Here is an 18,554-nt window from a genome sequence, read left to right on the forward strand (position 1 = left end):
CAATCAAGGGGGGCCTGGCTCGTTAGCGCTGGGGATCCGAGCAGGGCAGGACATGTGAGATAGTCACAGTTTTCCAGAGATCACGACAAGATCTAACCAGTCGCGCGTGGTCCCCGGCGCCGGAGCGGGCCAGCCCAGCCCAGCCCCGCGTAGAGCCCCCCGCCGCCCCCGCGCTCAGAGCCCCGCGTACCTCGCCGTGCGCCGGACGGGGAGCCGGGAGGAGCCGCCGCCGCGCTTGCCACCCCGGTCGCCCTTCCTCCGCGCGCGCCGCCGCCCGGGCCGGGGGTCCGAGCCGCGCGCCCCCGGCCCCGGCCCCTGGGCTCCTGGGCCGGATGTCCCGATGAGAGAGCCGGCGCTGGCGGCCAGCGCCATGGCTTACCACCCGTTCCACGCGCCACGGCCGGCCGACTTCCCCATGTCCGCCTTCCTGGCGGCAGCGCAGCCCTCCTTCTTCCCGGCGCTCGCACTGCCGCCCGGCGCGCTGGCCAAGCCGCTGCCCGACCCGGGCTTGGCGGGGGCGGCGGCCGCGGCGGCGGCGGCGGCGGCGGCCGAGGCGGGGCTGCACGTCTCGGCACTCGGCCCGCACCCGCCCGCCGCGCATCTGCGCTCGCTTAAGAGCCTGGAGCCCGAAGACGAGGTGGAGGACGACCCCAAGGTGACGCTGGAGGCCAAGGAGCTGTGGGACCAGTTCCACAAGCTAGGCACCGAGATGGTCATCACCAAGTCCGGGAGGTAGGGAGGCCCGCCGGCCGGAGGGCGCGAGGGTGGGCGGGCGGGCAGGCGGGGGACCCGACAGCACCGACCAGCGCCGAACCCGCAGCTCGCGGGTCCTGGCTCGGCCCCCGCGCAACGCTTAGCTCCCAGACAACCAAGCTGATTTTCCTCATTTGGCACCGAACGAATTTTTTTCAAACTAAAGCATCGAAATCTCCTGAATGAAGTAAAACGAAAACATGTTCCTACAGAGTAGTCCCAACTGTTCTGAATCCCAAAGCCGAGAAGGCCCCGCGGCTCGGCCCTGGCGGGTTTCGGAGGTCTCGGTTGCAAGTCCTCAGCTCCGCGGCCTCGCTCTCCTGCCTCCGGGTCGGGCTCGGTGCTCCGGGGAGATGCAGCGTCTCCCGCACTCTCCTCCAACCCTGGAGCCCAGAATGGGACTCGCACCCTGCTAAGGCCCAGGATGGCCCGCTGGTTCCCGCCGGCCGCTCCGTTCTCGGCAGCGAACCCCGAGCTCTGAGCCGGACCAGCCGCTGCCTGACCCGGCCTGGAACCTTGTCCCGGACGAGGAACGAGGAGCTCCGGACACACAAGCCGCCTTAGGCCTTAAAGCCGGAAGAAAACTGCAGTCCCCGACCACTCAAGCTTTTGACTCAGCCACGGAGAATTCAGGCCTCAGGCTCACCCTCTTCCCCCGAACTTAAGGATCGGGGTCCTTGTTCGGTGCTGTAACCCAGTTCCTTCCCCAAACAGACATCCTCCGAATTTATTTCTGGGAGCTTGGGTCCCAAGTGAATGTATCCCCTGAACAAATTTCAGGGAGATTCAAGAGAAGGAGGTGTATTTCTAGAAGGCCTGGATTTCTTTCCTGGACACTGGCTTTCATCTCAGATGAGGGAGAAGGAGGATCACTCTATCTAAACATAGAGCAAATGAGAAAGAAGCCTTATAATAGGAGAGGGTCTGACAGGCAGAAATGGGCTCTCTTAGGAATAGCAACCACAGGTGGGGTCTCTCAGGCAGTAGTAAGGGGGCAGAGGAGAGACAACAGGAAACACGATGGGGAAGCAATGGTGGATGTTGGGGGAGAGGGGATCGCTGACATAAAGCCCGGTCCCATGACTGTCTCCGTCTTTCCCCTCCTCGCAGGAGGATGTTTCCTCCCTTCAAGGTTCGAGTCAGCGGCCTGGACAAGAAGGCCAAATATATCCTGCTGATGGACATTGTGGCCGCTGATGATTGCCGGTATAAATTTCATAACTCGCGCTGGATGGTGGCGGGCAAAGCTGACCCAGAGATGCCCAAACGCATGTACATCCACCCGGACAGCCCAGCCACAGGAGAGCAGTGGATGGCCAAGCCGGTGGCCTTCCACAAGCTGAAGCTGACCAACAACATCTCTGACAAGCACGGCTTTGTGAGTGCAGGGCAGACGTGCAGATGGGGGTCGAGGACTTCAGCACCCGGCACAGCTGAGGGTGGGTGGACAGGAGAGGAGGCGGCGGGATTCTCCAGAGGGGAGTGCTTGCCAAACCTCCAGCGTGCCCCCACCCAGGTCACTGCCCTGTGGCCTATGATGGCTGGGCCTGGGCCCAGAGGGCTCTGCTCTGCAAGCCTGGAGAACGATGTGTCTGAACCCGATAAGCTCTAGGCTGCTCACAATCTCAGCTTCCGTCAGGCCTTGGAAAGCCCCTCCTAGAGTCTAGCGGTGGAGGCAGGTGCGAGACTGGGTCGTGCAGCCGCTGGTCTTTTTTTAGGTCCTGAGCTTGGAAGACTTTACGCAGGACCTCAGCTTGTCCTCACCCTCCCCAAGACCCTTGTTCCCACCCCTCTCCCCGAATGAGGAGGTTTAAAAGTTAAAACAGTCATCTCCACACCTTTTCTGAGACTCCTTTCCCTCCTCCCACAGGCTGATGCCCAACCAGGAGGAGGGAATTTGGAGTTCTCTCCGTTTCTGCCAGACTCAGGGCCCCAGCAAATGGGAGGGGGGAGTTCATGGGGCAAAAGGGACTGCCCATTTGGAGGTAGGACAGTCGGTGAGCCCTGGAAGGTTCCAATCTTCTCTCCCTGGGATTACTAGGGGCTTAGCAGTGAGCCCAGGAAGAGAGGTTAAGGATGGAGTTGTAGGGCTTTTTAATTTTGTTTTATTTCTGTTTTTCGGCTGGGGTAAATTTTTTAATGGAGAGGAAAACTAGGATAAAGAAAATTGAGAGAAAAAAACAAAAGGAAAGGAAATATAGGGGAGAAAAGGCAGAGAAGACAGCAAATGGGAAGTGTAGGGGGCGGTGGAGAAGACAGAAACGTGCAAGAGACAGAGATGGAAAGAGGTTGGGTCCCCAGAGAATAAAAATGCTCGGGTCATAGTTGGGGGGCTGCCGGCTGACCCGTGTCCTCCCCACAGACCATTCTGAACTCCATGCACAAGTACCAACCACGCTTCCATATCGTGCGAGCCAACGACATCCTGAAGCTGCCCTACAGCACCTTCCGCACCTACGTGTTCCCGGAGACCGACTTCATCGCGGTCACTGCCTACCAGAACGACAAGGTGCGCCGGAAGGGCGGCGGGCCCAGCCCTTGCACCGACGCCCTCTCCCACATGCGGGCTCCAACTCTCCACTCACACCTGCCCGCAGCCCACCCCCGCACCCGCACCCACCGTGCGCCCTCACGGCCCATTCCCAAGCACCAAGCCTCACATCTGTGAGCGCAGCGCCAACCAAAATCCCTTGGCAGCTCTTCCAAGTCCGGGACACATATGCACACGCACCCCCAGGCCAGTGAACAGCTGGGCCCTCGTTGGGGTGGGGATGTTTACTTAGCAATTAGCCGAGTCTCCGGGCCCGTGCTGACATTTTTCAGTTTTTATTCGTTTATTTCTTGGCTCAGGGGTGGGAATTTAAATGAAGAGAGGGTGCCCGAGGCAATATGCCCAGGCTCTCCTGCTGCTAAGAACCCAATGCTAGGAACCAGGGGGCCCAGTTTTCACCTTCCTGGGGGAGACAGACGGCGGGACAGGTGACACAGCACGCCCCCAACATCCTTCTCTGGGTCAGTCCAGGCCCAGGACCCCTTCAGAGGTGCTTAGAGACTCCCTTCAAGTTAAAGGGCTTTTTCTGATTGTTGCCTTTCTACACCCTCTCTTTGGAGGGCCAGAGCACCACCCAACTCACCCTGTGTCCTTGTACACCACTCTCAGATGAACGACAGTTTCTGAGTGTCCTGCGAGTCGTTTTTTCTATCTTTGTGAACTAATCTGTCTGAGCGGGTTTGCGTGCACCTTTTGGAGCGCCTTGGATCCATGTGGAGGCTTGTGAATTCGTTTGGTTCCCTGGACACTTGTTTTGCCTGTGTACTTGCGTGTGTGAGGGCCCATGAGTGTGGTTATCTTTGCGTATGTCTATGGACCTGCGTGTGTTCTGTCTACAGTCTGTGCATGTCTGCTCCGGTGCCAGGTTGGTTTAACGTGAGTAGCCATGTGGGCTTGTGTGCATGCTTGGGCAGATTTCAACTCTGGTCGCACAGCTTTGGGCCTGTGTATGCAAGTTGAGGGATTATGTCTCAAATAAAGATTTTGCAGGAGAGACCTTGTCACTTTCCTCCAGGCCCGTGCGCCGGCCTCACCTTGCCTTCTGGCTGGGAGTGTCCCATCCCAGGCAGGAGAGTTAAATGTCTACACCCTGGAATCTCCTCTGGGCGGGCAGCCGCTGACTTCCCGGCTGGAAGAGCGGCATTTTGACCTGGTGCCACCCTCTTGGTCCCCGCAGATCACGCAGCTAAAGATCGACAACAACCCGTTTGCCAAGGGTTTTCGGGACACCGGGAATGGTCGGCGGGAGAAAAGGTGAGGATTCACGAGACCGCCCTGCGGCGGGTGCCTGGGTAACAGGACGTGGAGGGTGTGCGCTGCGCTCTGACCCGCTCCCTCCGCTCATCCCCAGGAAGCAGCTGACACTGCCGTCGTTGCGCTTGTACGAGGAGCACTGCAAGCCGGAGCGCGACGGCGCCGAGTCGGACGCCTCGTCCTGCGACCCTCCCCCGGCACGGGAACCGCCGCCCTCCCCTGGGACAGCGCCTAGTCCCCTGCGCCTACATCGGACCAGAGGTGCGGGTCGGGTGGGGGAAGGGGAGGGGAGGGTGTCCTTCGGGCGCCGGGTTGGCTCTGTGCTCAGCATCTGTCTAACTTAAGGCCTGGGGGAAGCGTCAGCAGGGTGTCTGGGATGGGCCTCTAAGCTCGGAATCCCCTTGAGGGCGGTCCCAAGTGGCCAGCAGATGAGGCTGGGCTCCTAGCTAGGGCCCTGGCGCTGGGTGACTCTGTGGCAGTAAAGTCTCAGCTATAGGGCTCACTTTCTCCCGTTGTAAACAAGGGGTTTTGGATGAGGTGACCTGCAGCTGCTCCCTGCCCGATGACGATCTAGGAGCTCCTTCCGACTTGGCCTCCTGGAGAGCAGGCTTCTGCACATCTCTCCAGCCGGGTCCAGACACCGAGAGAGGCTTGGCTCCTGTCTCTCTCCGGGCTGTAACCCTACGCGTCCTCTCTCCCCGCAGCCGAGGAGAAGTCCTGCGCCGCGGACAGCGACCCAGAGCACGAGAGGCTGACCGAGGAGCGCGCGGGGCCGGTGCTCGGCCGCAGCCCGGCCCTGGACGGCGGCAGCCCCCCTCGCTTGACCGAACCCGAGCGCGTCCGGGAGCGGCGCAGCCCCGAGAGAGGCAAGGAGCCGGTCGAGAGCGGCGGGGACGGCCCGTTTGGCTTGCGGAGCCTGGAGAAAGAGCGCGCCGAAGCCCGGCGGAAAGACGAGGGGCGCAAGGAGGTGGGCGAGGGCAAGGAACCCGGCCTGGCGCCGCTGGTGGTGCAGACAGACAGTGCGTCCCCCCTGGGCGCCGGACACCTGCCGGGCCTGGCTTTCTCCGGTCACCTGCACGGGCAGCAGTTCTTTGGGCCGCTGGGGGCCGGCCAGCCGCTCTTTCTGCACCCGGGACAGTTCGCCATGGGCCCCGGAGCCTTCTCGGCCATGGGCATGAGTCACCTACTGGCTTCGGTGGCAGGCAGCGGAGGCAGTGGCGGAGGCGGCGGGCCCGGGACCGCCACGGGGCTGGACGCAGGAGGGCTGGGTCCCGCGGCCAGCGCCGCAAGCACCGCTGGGCCCTTCCCGTTCCACCTCTCCCAGCACATGCTGGCATCTCAGGTAAGGCCTGTCATCTGGTGTCATCTGGCACGATGGAGGGAGGAGGATCGAGGTGGGCAGCAGAGGCAGGCATAGGGCTTGAAGGTGCCATAGGCGCTCCGAGCTTCCGGTGGGCAAGAACTCCGTTCTCGGGAGACCTGATGGACCCTGTGGACCACACATAGGTTCAGGGAGTCTTATGTAGGTCTACAGTCTGGCCAGGGCACTGCTTCCGACTCCTGTATGACCTTGGGCAAGTCCCTGACCCTCTCTGGACCTATTTCCTTCCCTATAACCCCAGCGTAGAGTGGCACCCATTAGACTCTTTCTGTTCCAACACACTGGGGGCTGCCCCTGGCTTTTGTGACGGCCTGCCTCAGGACATTTTTCTTGGGAACAAAGACCCTTGGCTCACTGTCAGTCCCCAAAAGGCTAAGGTGGCTGGACAAAAGGAATAGGATTTTTTTTTTTTTGCAGTATGTTCTGGACAGTTGACCACCAAAATGATCCACCTCCCAGATGTCTCTGGCCCATTTCAGGCCCTCTAGGAAGTCCTCTGACCTGACAAAGGACAGGGCTGTTCCTTCCCCCACAGTGGGTCTCCCAAGTCCTCCAGCCACATGTCCCAGAGAAGAGGGGCTCAGTTCCCTAGGCTCAGGTTGAAATTCTGAGCTCCCAGAGGAGAGTTTATGAAACTGTGGCCAGAAGCAAAATAAGAAGATCCGATGGAGAAAGCGGCCTCTTTGGTTGCTTGGGTGGAATATTCCCTGTGGAAAGATTTGGATTCTCTACATTCATTTTCTTCCCTCTGAGGTTTCTGGCAAATTGAACCCTTGAGATCTTATCTTAAGGGAATAAAAATAGGAGTCCAGGTCTGAGAAGGCTCCTTTGGTTCAGAAGCAAATATTTTTCAAGTGGGGGAGGGGATTCTGAAATGAGTTTTAAACGGAGCTCAGAATCTGGGGTGTGTGGAGTGAGTGTTTGAGGCACTAACATCATATATCTGGGGCTCTGAGCTGGCAAAGAAGTCTCTGGAAAACGGAGTTCAGGGCCTGGAGGTTTCATCTGTATCCTCGATTCTGTGTGTATGTGAATGCCTCCTCCCCAGACCAATTCTGGTGACAAGCATGGGCATCAGAGAGGTGGCTGGGAAGTCAGGGCTTCTGGTCACAGCCTGATCAACAGGTGTAAGGCCAGGGCAAGAATACTCAGCACTCAGGAGGCATCACTTGGTATACTGCTAGTGGTTAAGTTCTCAAGCCAGGGTAGCCCACCTCTGGGCCATCAGGAAGGGCCGAAGCTAGATCTGAAGCCTCCCTCCTTCCTCTGAGGTGCCAGATCTGAATGCTCAGTAGGGCTTGACCTTCTCAGGAAGGATATTTTCTCATTCCTGACTAAGCTACTTCTTCTCCTCCCTGCCTGAGGCTCCCTGGAAGCGCAGCACAGTCAGCCCCTGCCCTCCTCCCCATACCCACATACTCTGCGGATTGAACCATTATCTCAAAGGTCAGATAATCCAAAAGTTGGGCCTCAGGGACTAAGGAGGTATTTGTCCTGGGTCTCCTGGCTCCTGTGCTCTCCACAGGCAAAGACTTTGCATTCCTTCCTCAGCTGCCACTGAGGTGCCGCCAGGAGTTCTTTGTAGTGTATTCAGGCCAGTTTAGAAACAGATTGGCATCTGTATCCCTCTCCTGGCTCAGGCAGGAGACCCCCGAGCAGGTGGGCAGGCAGGGGGAGAGTTTACAAAGCTCCTCCCCGATCTGTGCTGCCCCAGCCCTTTGCAACACCTGCAGGTAGAAGGGCTGGGGAGGACACTGTTCTAAGTGAGCAGAGCCTCCCATTGCAGCCAAAGTTGCCTGCTGGCCACCTGGCCCTATGCCAGCCCTATTTCCTCCCTCAAGGCCCAGGCTAGTTCAGTTGCCTGTGATGGCCTTTCCTGACTCCTACTGTAATACCTGGCACGGAGCTTCATGGTGCCAGGGCTGTGCATCATAAGCTGCACTTCTACCTGGGTCTGGCCACAGGCATACTGGCTCATGCCCCCCTGTGCTCTTTGGGATTATAGTTATGTGAGCTCTGGTCTTAGATTCCTAGCAACAGTGGGGCAGGGTTCCTAGTTGTAGCACCACTCCCACCACCCAGATCACCCTCAGGAACACCTCAGGCAGGATGCCTAACCCTCGTCTTGTTCTGTTTCTTTCAGGGAATCCCAATGCCCACTTTCGGAGGCCTCTTCCCCTACCCTTACACCTACATGGCAGCCGCTGCGGCAGCGGCCTCCGCTCTGCCAGCCACTAGTGCTGCGGCCGCCGCCGCTGCCGCCGCCGGCTCCCTATCCCGGAGTCCCTTTCTGGGCAGTGCCCGGCCCCGCCTGCGCTTCAGCCCCTACCAGATCCCAGTCACCATCCCGCCTAGCACTAGCCTCCTCACCACTGGGCTGGCGGCCGAGGGCTCCAAGGCTGCAGGCGGCAACAGCCGGGAGCCCAGCCCGCTGCCCGAGCTGGCTCTCCGCAAAGTGGGGGCCCCGCCCCGCGGTGCCCTGTCGCCCAGCGGCTCAGCCAAAGAGGCGGCCAGCGAACTGCAGAGCATCCAGAGACTGGTGAGTGGGCTGGAGAGCCAGCGAGCTCTCTCCCCCGGCAGGGAGTCGCCCAAGTGAGGGGGCTGCCCAGCTGCTCCGCCACCACGCAGGCCTCCCGGGCTGCCTGCCCCTGCTGCTTGGGACGTGTACAGCACAGAATGGGTATTTATTTAAATAAAGGAGTAAAAGAGGGCTGCAGCAGCCGGAATGAAGCCCCCACCAGCCAGCCGGGGCCTGGGACACTTCCCTGGGCCTCACAAGGAATCGGGCTGCCGGGAACACAGTCGCTTTGGAGCCAGTCCAGGTCTGCTCCAGTGTCAAGGTGTCATCGGCAGGGGCCTCTCCGAGTCCTCCAGCGCTGTGAGGAGGACTCGTCCTTTGCCCAGCCAGGGGCTGGCTCTTTGGGAGCCAGAAGATGCAGGGGTCAGGGGTAGGAGCTTCGGAGGAAGCCCCGGAGCCCCTAGTCATGGGCCTGGACCACTTGAGAATCTGGGATGAGGGATGCTGGGGTCAGTGAAGACTGAAGTCAGTGTAGACTTGAGCTGGGAGGGACCCGGTCCTTTAGTGCTCCCACCTCTTCTCCCAGACAGGCGCCCCTCCCACCCCTGGGTCAGCGGAGGGAATGGCACTTCTGCCCTGAGTCCCCAGGGAAAAAAAGATATTTATGAAATAAATGGTAATTTGTGTAAATAAGCTTTAAGGTTCCCAGAATATGCAAATTGGTATTAATTTATTCAAAGGTGTACATTGCTGTGTACATAATATTTAGAGATTAACTCATAGCATTTAATTTTTTTCATTTTACATGAGCATCTATATTGTACAGGGCTGGGGGGGTGTCCTTGGCTGCGGGAGAGGGCCCGTCCCCCGGAGGAGCTCCCACCCCACCAGCCCCTCGCCCCTCCGCCCGGGCTTTGCTCGCCCGGCCCGCGGGCTCCACCTCAGGTTTTCACTTTTCGCTCCGGAGAGAGACGAAACGACAAAAACGCGAGAAAACAATAAAACGCTGCAATGCGAAGTGAACGGCGCTGTGCGCTCTGTGGGCCGTGCGGGGCAGGGGCGCAGCAAGCGCGTCAGGAGGGACTGGAGGCGGGAACCAAAGGTTGGGCGCCCCGGGCTCGGCGGCAGCTGCTCCCCGGGGGCGACTGCACGGCCGGGGCAGCTGGCGGAGCTGCGAGGCCGGGAGGCGCCGAGCCGCCGCGAGCCCCTCGCGCTCCCAGTGCGGGCCGCGTCCCAGGCCGGGGGCCGGGCTCCCTCTGCTGGCCGCTTGCTTCCGTCCGCCGCTCCCGCACTCGGGCCCCCACAGAGGTTAAACGCAACCCGCCTTCAGAGCCTCTGGGTAGGTGGGACTGGTAAGATGGGTGCTCCCTGCTCCCTCTCTCCCTTCCGAGGAGCAGCTTGGCCTCGGTCTCCCAAATACTGCGGATCCTAGAATCCTTTTCCATCTCTGTCTCCTGAACCACAAAAAGAAAATACTCTCTCCGTATCAGGGTTGTTGACTAGCGCGGCAAAGTCTAGCCTGAAAGTTCTCCCGTGGAACTCATCTCTCTTGAGGGTGTGGGGAGTGGGGCTCAATAGGCTCTTTCCTTTCCTGCCTCACTTTCCCTCTGTATAATTAGGGGTTCGACTTGGGGTATCTCGGGAAATCCAACTATGTCAGTATCCACTAGGCCGGTCCTTCCACGTGGCCCACGTCTGCAAGAACAGCTGCTTCCCATCCCCATTCCATGAGCAAGCGACGGCGGCATCGTCTCGCCTCTTCACCCCACCAACTGGTGTCTCAGCCCCAAATCCTAGCAGTGGGAAGGGGTGGGAGATAGGCTGTCCTTCAAACCATTCAGAGTTCATCACTGAGCCCCCTCCTCCCTTCCCAGTTCACTCCTCTTTAAGCTTTGGGGATACAGGACGCCCTGGACTAGCAGGCTGGCCAACTTTGTCACTTTGTGGGGCGGGAGCTCTGGCTTCCAATTCACCAGGGACACCAGGGATGGTGAGATGGAGGAAGGGTGAAGGTGGAGGTGGAACTCGCCTCCGAGCACCCAGGACACGTGCGTGGGCAGACACATTTGCAAGGAAGAGAATCATGTCCGCCTCTGCCAGGAAGGGAGCTGGCTACAGGCCATGCTGAATTCGGTGAGAGGCTCGGCCAGTGAAAGAGTGGGAGGGCGCAGAAGACTGCCCCAGCTCTTGGAGTTCCAGCCTCCCTGCCTCTGATCTTGGGGCGGTCAGGACAGTGATGGGGGCAGTTCAGGAAGGGGGCAGGGCAGAGGGGCCCCTTTCTCAGCTCAAATAGAATCCTTCGTGGACAGTGTGCTTATTCGAGGCCTCTTCGGGCTGAAAACTGCCTAGAAAATTCAAATAGCAGGGGAGCCTCCGTTTCTTCCGATTTCTTACTGTTCGCCCGCACGTCTACGAAGGAGAGTTGGGAAGAGGCTGCGGACAGGGCTTTTGACACCAGGGGGCAGCACCGACCTGGAGCCGCGGGAGGGCCCGCGGGCAGACGGGGAACCCGAGGAGGGGTCGCTGTAAAGGCTGGGCAGAGCCGCCCGGTTGCGGCTGCGTTCTCACCGCGTGGTGACTGCAGCGCCCCGGGTGTGGTGGAGTGATATTCCAGGGCCTCGAGACACCCCGGGCCCCCGAGCGCAGCTTGGAGACTCGTCCCCCCTTCCCCTCGGCCCCCACCGCACACGTCCCCACCCGGAGTCGCCAGCCTGAGTTCGGCTGCGGGAACCGCGCGGCCGGCGGCAGGGCGAGTCCCAGACAAAGGCCAGGCCGCTCCCAGGCCCAATTAAGCCACCCGCCTCCCAGCCTTCATTGTTCCTGGGGTCGCCAATTAGCCCTGGCGCCCCGCGTCCCACCGCTCCGGTGCCCCAAGGCCTCCTTAACCCTTCAGGGCCTGGCACCAGGGTCCCTAGACGGCAGAATCGCCAGAGGACGAGTGTGGAGGGCACATTTGGGGGTGATTGGGATTGCTGACTTGGTGTGTCTCCGCGGGGCCCTGTGCGTTGGGACTGTGGGGGTGTGAGAGGGCATTGTGAGTGTGATTCACAGACTGGGAGTGTAGGTGTGGGGGGCTCCGTGAGACCCCTAGCGGCTAGGCAGCAAGGATTGCGAGACCTAGGGGGCCTCATTTCCTCTTCGGTCAATCTGAGTCTCTGGAGCCCTCGAGTAATCCCCCATCTCCACGCCGCCAACCCAACCCCCAAAAATGCTGCGGTGGAGGAAATCCTGACTTTAGTGGCCTGGCCCTGCCCTCCCAAGTGTACAGAACTGGGACCCGCCTCCCCAGCGCACCGCGAACGTCCACGCAGGGCACCCCTTGGAGCGAGAGGCGCGCGTTCAGCTTAATGCTCCCCAGGACACCCACAGGTGAACGCCCCAACACCCACCCCACCCCATTTCCCGGATATAGGATGGTTCAAGGGACGGAGTCTCTAAACTCTGAGCCTGCTTTTCTCACCAGCTTTGAGAAGTACCCCAGATCCAATCCCACTCCATCCTCTCCTTCGCCGTCCTGGACCCCAAACCCAGAGCACGAGCCGGGCAGACAGGATCCGTCCGCCGAATGCGCCGGGGACTTTGATTTGGCCTTAGAGCTCCTTTGGGGCTCTCTGGAGGCGCGGATCCTCTCGCCCCATCCCGCGTTCACTTCTGAAGCACGGGGCTCCCAGACCCGACGGCTGCCCCTTTTTTCCAGCCCTCCCCCTTTTTTGGTACCTTCGGCAGCTCCCCTTTGGGAACAGACCTAGAGCAGACCCTGGTCGGGGACCACGGCAACGCCCCATATGCCCACCAGATGGCGCTCCAGGCCAGGGACCGGGCGGCGACCGGACAGCCCACCCCGGGCTGGGGCTGGCGGTGCACACAGAGCCGCCGCAAGACGGGAATCGAGACAGAGCCACAGACAGACTGGCTTCCATCCAGGCCCAGAGACGGGCACAAGCAGCCGAGGGACCGAGGCGCTCCGCAGAGCCCGAAGGAGGCTCTGGACAGGGCTGCAGACACAGGGATGGGATCGCCCGAGGCTTGGCGTGGGGGCTTCTTCCCTTCTCCTTGGGGCCGCCCTACGGGCCAGCCCCTCGACTTGCGAAGCCCCAGCTGCAAGCACCCGCCGGCCACCCGCGTGCTGGGCGGGCTGGGCCCTCGCCATCCTTATCGGGGCAGGACGCCACCTGACTCCCGCCTTCCGGGCCTTTCAGAAGTGGGGCTACGGGCTTGGTTCCGTTGCGCACAGGAGGAACTGCTTTGCACGGTGGGGCCACCTAGCCATGAGGGGTTGGGGGATAGGAAGCTGAGGCGGCTCCCGGGCGATGGGCAGGTTCCAGTGAACCTCCCGCCCTGAGGTCCGCCGAGGCGCCTTCCTCTAGCTAGCTTCCTCCACCCCTTTTTTCAAGGTGGAGCTTGGGGGCAGCAGGATGCGCACCCCTGGGGCGAGCTCTGCGGAGCTGCTCACCGGGGTCCTGCCTTCTAGGCCTCGGGTGCCAGAAGATCTGGGGAGGCTTTGGTCCAGTGGGAAGTGGTTGGGTTTTTGGCGGGGGGTGGGGGGCGCAGGAATCAGCTTGAGAATCTATCTTGGGCTTAAAAGCCACCAAGGTTCTGGTTCAAGTTTGAATGAAAAGAGGGCAGGTGCGAGACTCCAGGGTCCTACTACCAGTCTGATAGGGAACGAGGTTTGGAAACCTGATTCCAGCTGACACTTAACGTCCCCAGACGAGCACTGGCACTCTCTGAGATGATCTCCCTTATTATCAACCAAGGATACACAGCTCGAGAGCAGCCCAGCTAGCAGCGTTTCCACGACAACAGTCACCAGTTTGTTGTGTGACCCCAGTCAGGTGTCTGCCCCGCAATAGGCTTCCAGCTCTCTCACCTTCAATGTGTGACACAGGGGAGGGTCAAACCCGTGGCATCAACTACCACGTGGTAGTTATCTATATGCCCATCTACTGCTGAACTGGGGGGGTAGGTACAAGGCCAAGCTCTGGCTCTAGCTGTGTGACCTTGGACAATGTGACTTTCTTCTCTGGGCACCAATTCCTCCTCCTGAAAATCAGTAGTTTGTAGTAAAATCAAATTGATCCTTGAGTGACCAGTTGAACTTTATCCAGTTCCCAGTGACCATCAGCCTCAACTTCCTCAGAGAAAAGGCAGGGACGCTACTTCCATTTAATGTTTGAGGAGCATGAGCCCCGGATACGGATACGATGAGGGGGGAACCCACCACCACTGGGGCGGTTGCTGCTGAGATTCCTGGGGTGGGGGCAGGACTGGTGGCCAGAATGAATTCACAATTAGGAAATGCACATTCCAGGTCCTGGCACCTTCAGGGAACAGGCTGGCTCCAGCTGCCTCCTCATGGGATGTGGTTATTCCCATCCCCCTCCCACTTTAGAACAAACTGCCTGCCAGAGAGGCACAGCTCAGAGGAGGGTGTTTTGGGTACCCAGCACCAGTTTGTCCCCTGCCTGTGACTTCCTCCCAAAGAGAGAAGGGACTACTGCTGGAGGACACTGAGGCACCGTGTTTAAGGGTGCTCCCCAGACCCAGGATACTCAACAAGCTACCTCCCTACCTGGTGAAAGGCTTTGGGGGCATTCAAAGCGCTTTTGTGTAGGGGCTCCTACTGAACCCTCACTGGCAGGTTGTAGGCGATGAACCCGCATTTCACAGCCCAGGACAGTGAGGTTCCGAGATGTGAAGTGAAGCGCCCCAGGCCATCCAGTAAACAAAGGAAGAGCCCTTTCACAATCGCACAGGCCTGGTCCTGGTGAAGATTAGCTGATGAAGTGATGATGGGTGAGACTCAGCCTCACGGCTGGGAAAGGGCAAAGGGGTGTGTGCCCTCTGGGGCCTGCTGGGCTGTGAGTCCCTGGGAGAGCAGCCTGACTCAGAGCCCAGGAGCAGGACGCCAGGGGAAGTGTGGCCTCCCTGCTTCGTGTCAGCCCAGCAGGGCCTGCTGGGGACCCCTAGTGGGAGCAGGGGCTTCCCCTGCATAAAACCACAGCAGGGGTGATGTCACATGGCAAGTGCTAAGTTCAGGCCTGTTTGCTCTCCTTATTGTTGGTTTCTGTCCCCAAGAGAACAGGACATCCTCTGGCCCCACCACATCTCAGCACGACGGCTTGAGGTGCTTAATGCTGGGCGTACCTTTTCTTATTTCATTCTCAGCCCTGGGCAGCGGATATGCTCACCCCCATTTCACTGAGGGGAAAAGCAAGGCTTAGACCTGCCCAAGGTCATACAGTTGCTAACAAGTGGGTCACAGGTCACAGCAAGGTCTGGCCGGCCCCACGCCTGGGCTCTTTCCTGAATCCCTGAGCGGCCCTGCTCTACAGCCGCAGGGCCTCTGTGTCCCACTGGTCATTTGGCCAGGCCCCCTGCTTTGGGTTCTCGTGGGACACACACAGGCCTGCACACACACACAGACACAAAGAGACATACAGAGAAACACACACAGACACACACACCTATAGACATACACGAGTATATTGCATGCAGACACGCGTGCATGTAAACACATAGAGACGCTTGGGGACACTTGTTGGGGGGCAGTTTTCCACGGAGAAACCAGCTCCCCGGCCTCTCTGAGGTTCTGAGGCTCCCCACTGCCTCCAGTTTGCTGGAGCCACCCTTTCCCACCCCACCCCTCTGCGTGGCCACATGTCCTCGAGGAAGGGATGTATTTGTTTAAGGTCTGTTTCCTGCGAGATCATTGGCTCCATCAAGGGAGGGCTAGTGTCTGCTTTGCTTATTTCTGGGTCCCCAGACCTAAAACTGCTTAATACAGAGAAAGGGTACAAAAAGCATTTGGTGAACGAATGAATAAGTGAATGAATGAAGTGCACCCTCCAGAAACAGGGCTCACACCTTGTCCCTCCAGGATGTGTTTGCTGGTCCCTGGACCAGAAGCTCCAGGTTCACTTGGAGTAGCCACAGAGGGCCCCTGAGGCCAGGGCCTCAGCCTCAGGCCATGGGGCCTCCTCTCTCTCCTGAGGAACTGAGGCCCAGGGAGGAGGGCGTATATCTTGCCTGAGGACTTGCCTCTACACGAGAAGGGTCCAGGCTGCTGTGATCTGAATATTTGTGTCACCCCAAAATTCATGTTGAAACCTAACCCCTGAGGTGATGGTATTAGGATGTGGAGCCTTTGGGAGGGAGGTGCCTAGGTCGTGAGGATGGAGTCCTCATGAAGAGATTAGTGCTGTCATAGCCTCTTTCCACCTTGTGAGGATACAATCAGACACCTGTGACCCGGAAGGGGGTCCTCACCGGACCATGCTGGCACCCTGATCTTGGACTTCCAGCTTCCAACCGTGAGAAACAAATGTCTAATGTTTTATAAGGTACCTAGTCTGTGGGATTTTGTTATAGCAGTTTGAATGGACTAAGGGCCATCCACAACCATGGCCTCCCAGACCACAAAGCCTGCCCTCCAGCTGTGCTGGGTGATTTCTCTGTTCCTTAGGGGCTCCGGGGCCCTCTGGCTTCTGGGCCTTTGTTGCCACTGAGCCCCTGCCTTGAGCAACAAACTTGCTCCCCTCACCCCACAACTTCAGGGCAAGCGCCTCCACCTGGGACCCTTGGGAACCTCCCAGCCTGTCTGCTTGCTGATCTTTGACACACAGGAGATGCGGTCGTTGCCCTGTTTAACGTTCTCCAAAGGCTTTCTGTGCTCTTGGGGTCAAGTCCAGTCTCCTTAGCCTGGCAGTGGGGCCTGTTTGAGTCCTGCCCACTCAGCCCACCCCGCCCACCTCCCACCCACGGTCTGCCTGCCCGCCCAGGTCTAGCTTAATCTTGCTGCCCTTGCCTCGGGGACTTCTCACACTCCTGCTCTGCCCTCTGCCTGGAACCTCTTCCTTCTCCAGGAAGCTTCCCCTTGACCTTCTCGCTTCTGAGTGTGGTGCCCACGCACATCATTTTGTAGTCAGTATTCAATGAATGTGTGACTTGGGCAAATCACTACGCCTCCCCCATGACTTTTTCCTCGTGGGGATAATAGTGTCTAGCTCTTGGGGTTGTCTGAGGACTAAGCGAGATGCTGTGCAGAACAGCACCCGGCACCGTGAATGCTGGTTTCCTGCCCCTCCTGAGGAGGCCTGCTCCCTCTGGAGGAGCCTGAGGATGGGGGTCTGGGGGCCAGCTGAGAAGAGGACAAATTCTCCTCTGGTCCGGGCAGCAGCCAGGGTTGAGCCCATCAGAGCTGGGTGACCCCTCTACCCTGGAGGCCAGCACAGGCCAGTGAGACCCTGCTATTTGCGGTAACAGGCTGCCAAGTCCCTGAACCTGGAGAATCTGGTCTAGACGTGGAGGTTTAGACTGGGGAGGGGGAGAGGCCTGTGTGTTGGTGTGTCTGCAACAGAGCCCCCACAGGCAACTGGGCTGCTGCAGAGAAATACTGAGGGCAGTGAACCCCAGTGCACAAGCCAGTTGATGGACCTCCTCTGTCTCCAAAGAACCCGGGCCCAGGGAGGGGATGTTTGCTGCTGGAGAGTGGTTGCTGGTGGCCTGGCTGGATCAGTGTCTCATTCAGCTGCCTGGGTGGTGTGGCAGTAGCTCCATTCCACCACTAGGTGGGGATCTGGAGTCATCCAGGCTTGGAGTCTGGGGCTGGCGCCCCTGCCCCTCCTGCCACAGGCCTGTTTCAGGTCAGGGGTTCCCAGCCTGCCTGGCTGCTGCCTCTGGGGGATCCAGGTCTGCTCTCTGTGCCTCCATGCTAATTTATGGCTCGACCCGCTGCCAGGCAATGACACTGAGGGAAGTGAATAAGACCAAGGGCTTTGTGCAGCCAGAGAGACCCGAGTTCAAATCTGAGCTGCACCTCTAGCTCTGTGGCTTTGACCCCTTGAGCCACAAGTGTCCTCATCTCCGAAACAGACTTGTGTCTACCTGTCCTGCAAAGAGCGAAAGGAAATGTGGCCACCCTGATGGCCACGCGGAGTCGGGAGAATGGGCTGTGTTCTAATGGCTTTGGCTCACATTCAAGTAGGATGTGGGATCAGCTGTGCCAGGAGGTGGGACTGAATGGGGGTCGGGGGTGGGGAGCGGTCCCCATTTGTCCCATCCAGCACGACCCCGAGCTTGCTCTCAGGACTCTGAGGTGCCCCGAGGAGGCCTGGCTGGTCCCCTGTCTCAGGGCGCCCACAGACAAGCATGAAATAGAACATGGCAGGTGCACAGGGAGGTGGGGTAAGGGGCTTTGGGCGGTTCATCTTCCACAACAGGTCAAACCCGACTTCCTGTCTGTGTGGAATGGCCTTCTGCCCCGGTCTCCTGACTCTGTAAGTGCTTCATTATTTCCTAAGGCTCAGGTCCAAAGTCCTTCCTTCATCATGTCTTACCTGGCTCCTCCCGCCCCCAGTCATGGGCTCCCACAGTCCTGGTGGGTCCCTCTCTCTCAGCATCGGCTCATTGGGTCAGAGAATTTGGCTAGGTTCAGGCTTCTGGCACAAGGCAGATGCTTAACGGACGTACAAGAAAAGTTGCCAGAAGATGAGGACGGCTTCCTAGAGAGGTGACCTGAAAAGATGGGAAGACATTTCAAAAGCCCAGGGGCAGGGTATTATCAGGGTGTGTGGGGGAAGGGGCACCGTTCCCAGCTCAGGAAAGGGCTGAGCTCTGCTTGGGGCAAGGAGCTCTGGGAGGAAGACAGGTCCCGGAGGGTGGAGGTGGGCGGGGAGGAAATGGCTCCTTAGAGGACTTATATGGATCCCCAAATCCAGGTGGCGGCAGGGCTTGGGACTGGTCCAGCCTCTCTAAGGGTCCTGTGCCATCCCCATGCCCTCTTCACCCCACCGTCTCCTCCTCTGCCACCACACCCAGGGTGATCAGTGGAGCCAAAACCTGAGATGTTTTCAATTCTTTCCGCAGCTCCATTTTCCAATGCGGCAGAGTGCCAAGAGCTTGGACTGTGGGGTCAGATGAACCTGACTTCTCACAGGCTCTGTTACCTCTCAGCTGGGTCACCTTAGACGAGTGGTTCCACCTGTCTGGCTTCCTCACCTGGGAAATGTGAAGACCCCAGACCTCACCCCCATCCTCCATCACCATCTCCCAACTTATGCTAAGATTTAACGAGACAACGTGTTTTACCATCAATG

At 59.2% G+C, this 18,554-nt stretch overlaps 1 protein-coding gene across 1 annotated transcript; it reads left to right on the top strand.

Moving 5' to 3' along the window:
* The first annotated feature begins 95 nt into the window (after positions 1-95).
* On the top strand, positions 96-9,475 carry TBX2 (T-box transcription factor 2). The gene is made up of 7 exons (XM_074342681.1): positions 96-732; positions 1,864-2,131; positions 3,116-3,262; positions 4,482-4,558; positions 4,656-4,819; positions 5,263-5,900; positions 8,083-9,475. The coding sequence occupies exons 1-7, from the start codon at positions 341-343 to the stop codon at positions 8,533-8,535; spliced, it is 2,139 nt and encodes a 712-aa protein (XP_074198782.1). The 5' UTR covers positions 96-340; the 3' UTR covers positions 8,536-9,475.
* Positions 9,476-18,554: the final 9,079 nt, after the last annotated feature.

This window comes from Camelus bactrianus, chromosome 16, assembly GCF_048773025.1.
Source record: "Camelus bactrianus isolate YW-2024 breed Bactrian camel chromosome 16, ASM4877302v1, whole genome shotgun sequence".
Classification (NCBI taxonomy): Eukaryota; Metazoa; Chordata; class Mammalia; order Artiodactyla; family Camelidae; genus Camelus; species Camelus bactrianus.

Coding starts and splice junctions, on each gene's coding strand:
- TBX2 (XM_074342681.1), top strand. CDS start 341: ATGAGAGAGCCGGCGCTGGCGGCCAGCGCCATGGCTTACCACCCGTTC. Junction 3,263..4,481: donor CTGCCTACCAGAACGACAAG/GTGCGCCGGAAG, acceptor TGGTCCCCGCAG/ATCACGCAGCTAAAGATCGA. Junction 4,559..4,655: donor AATGGTCGGCGGGAGAAAAG/GTGAGGATTCAC, acceptor GCTCATCCCCAG/GAAGCAGCTGACACTGCCGT.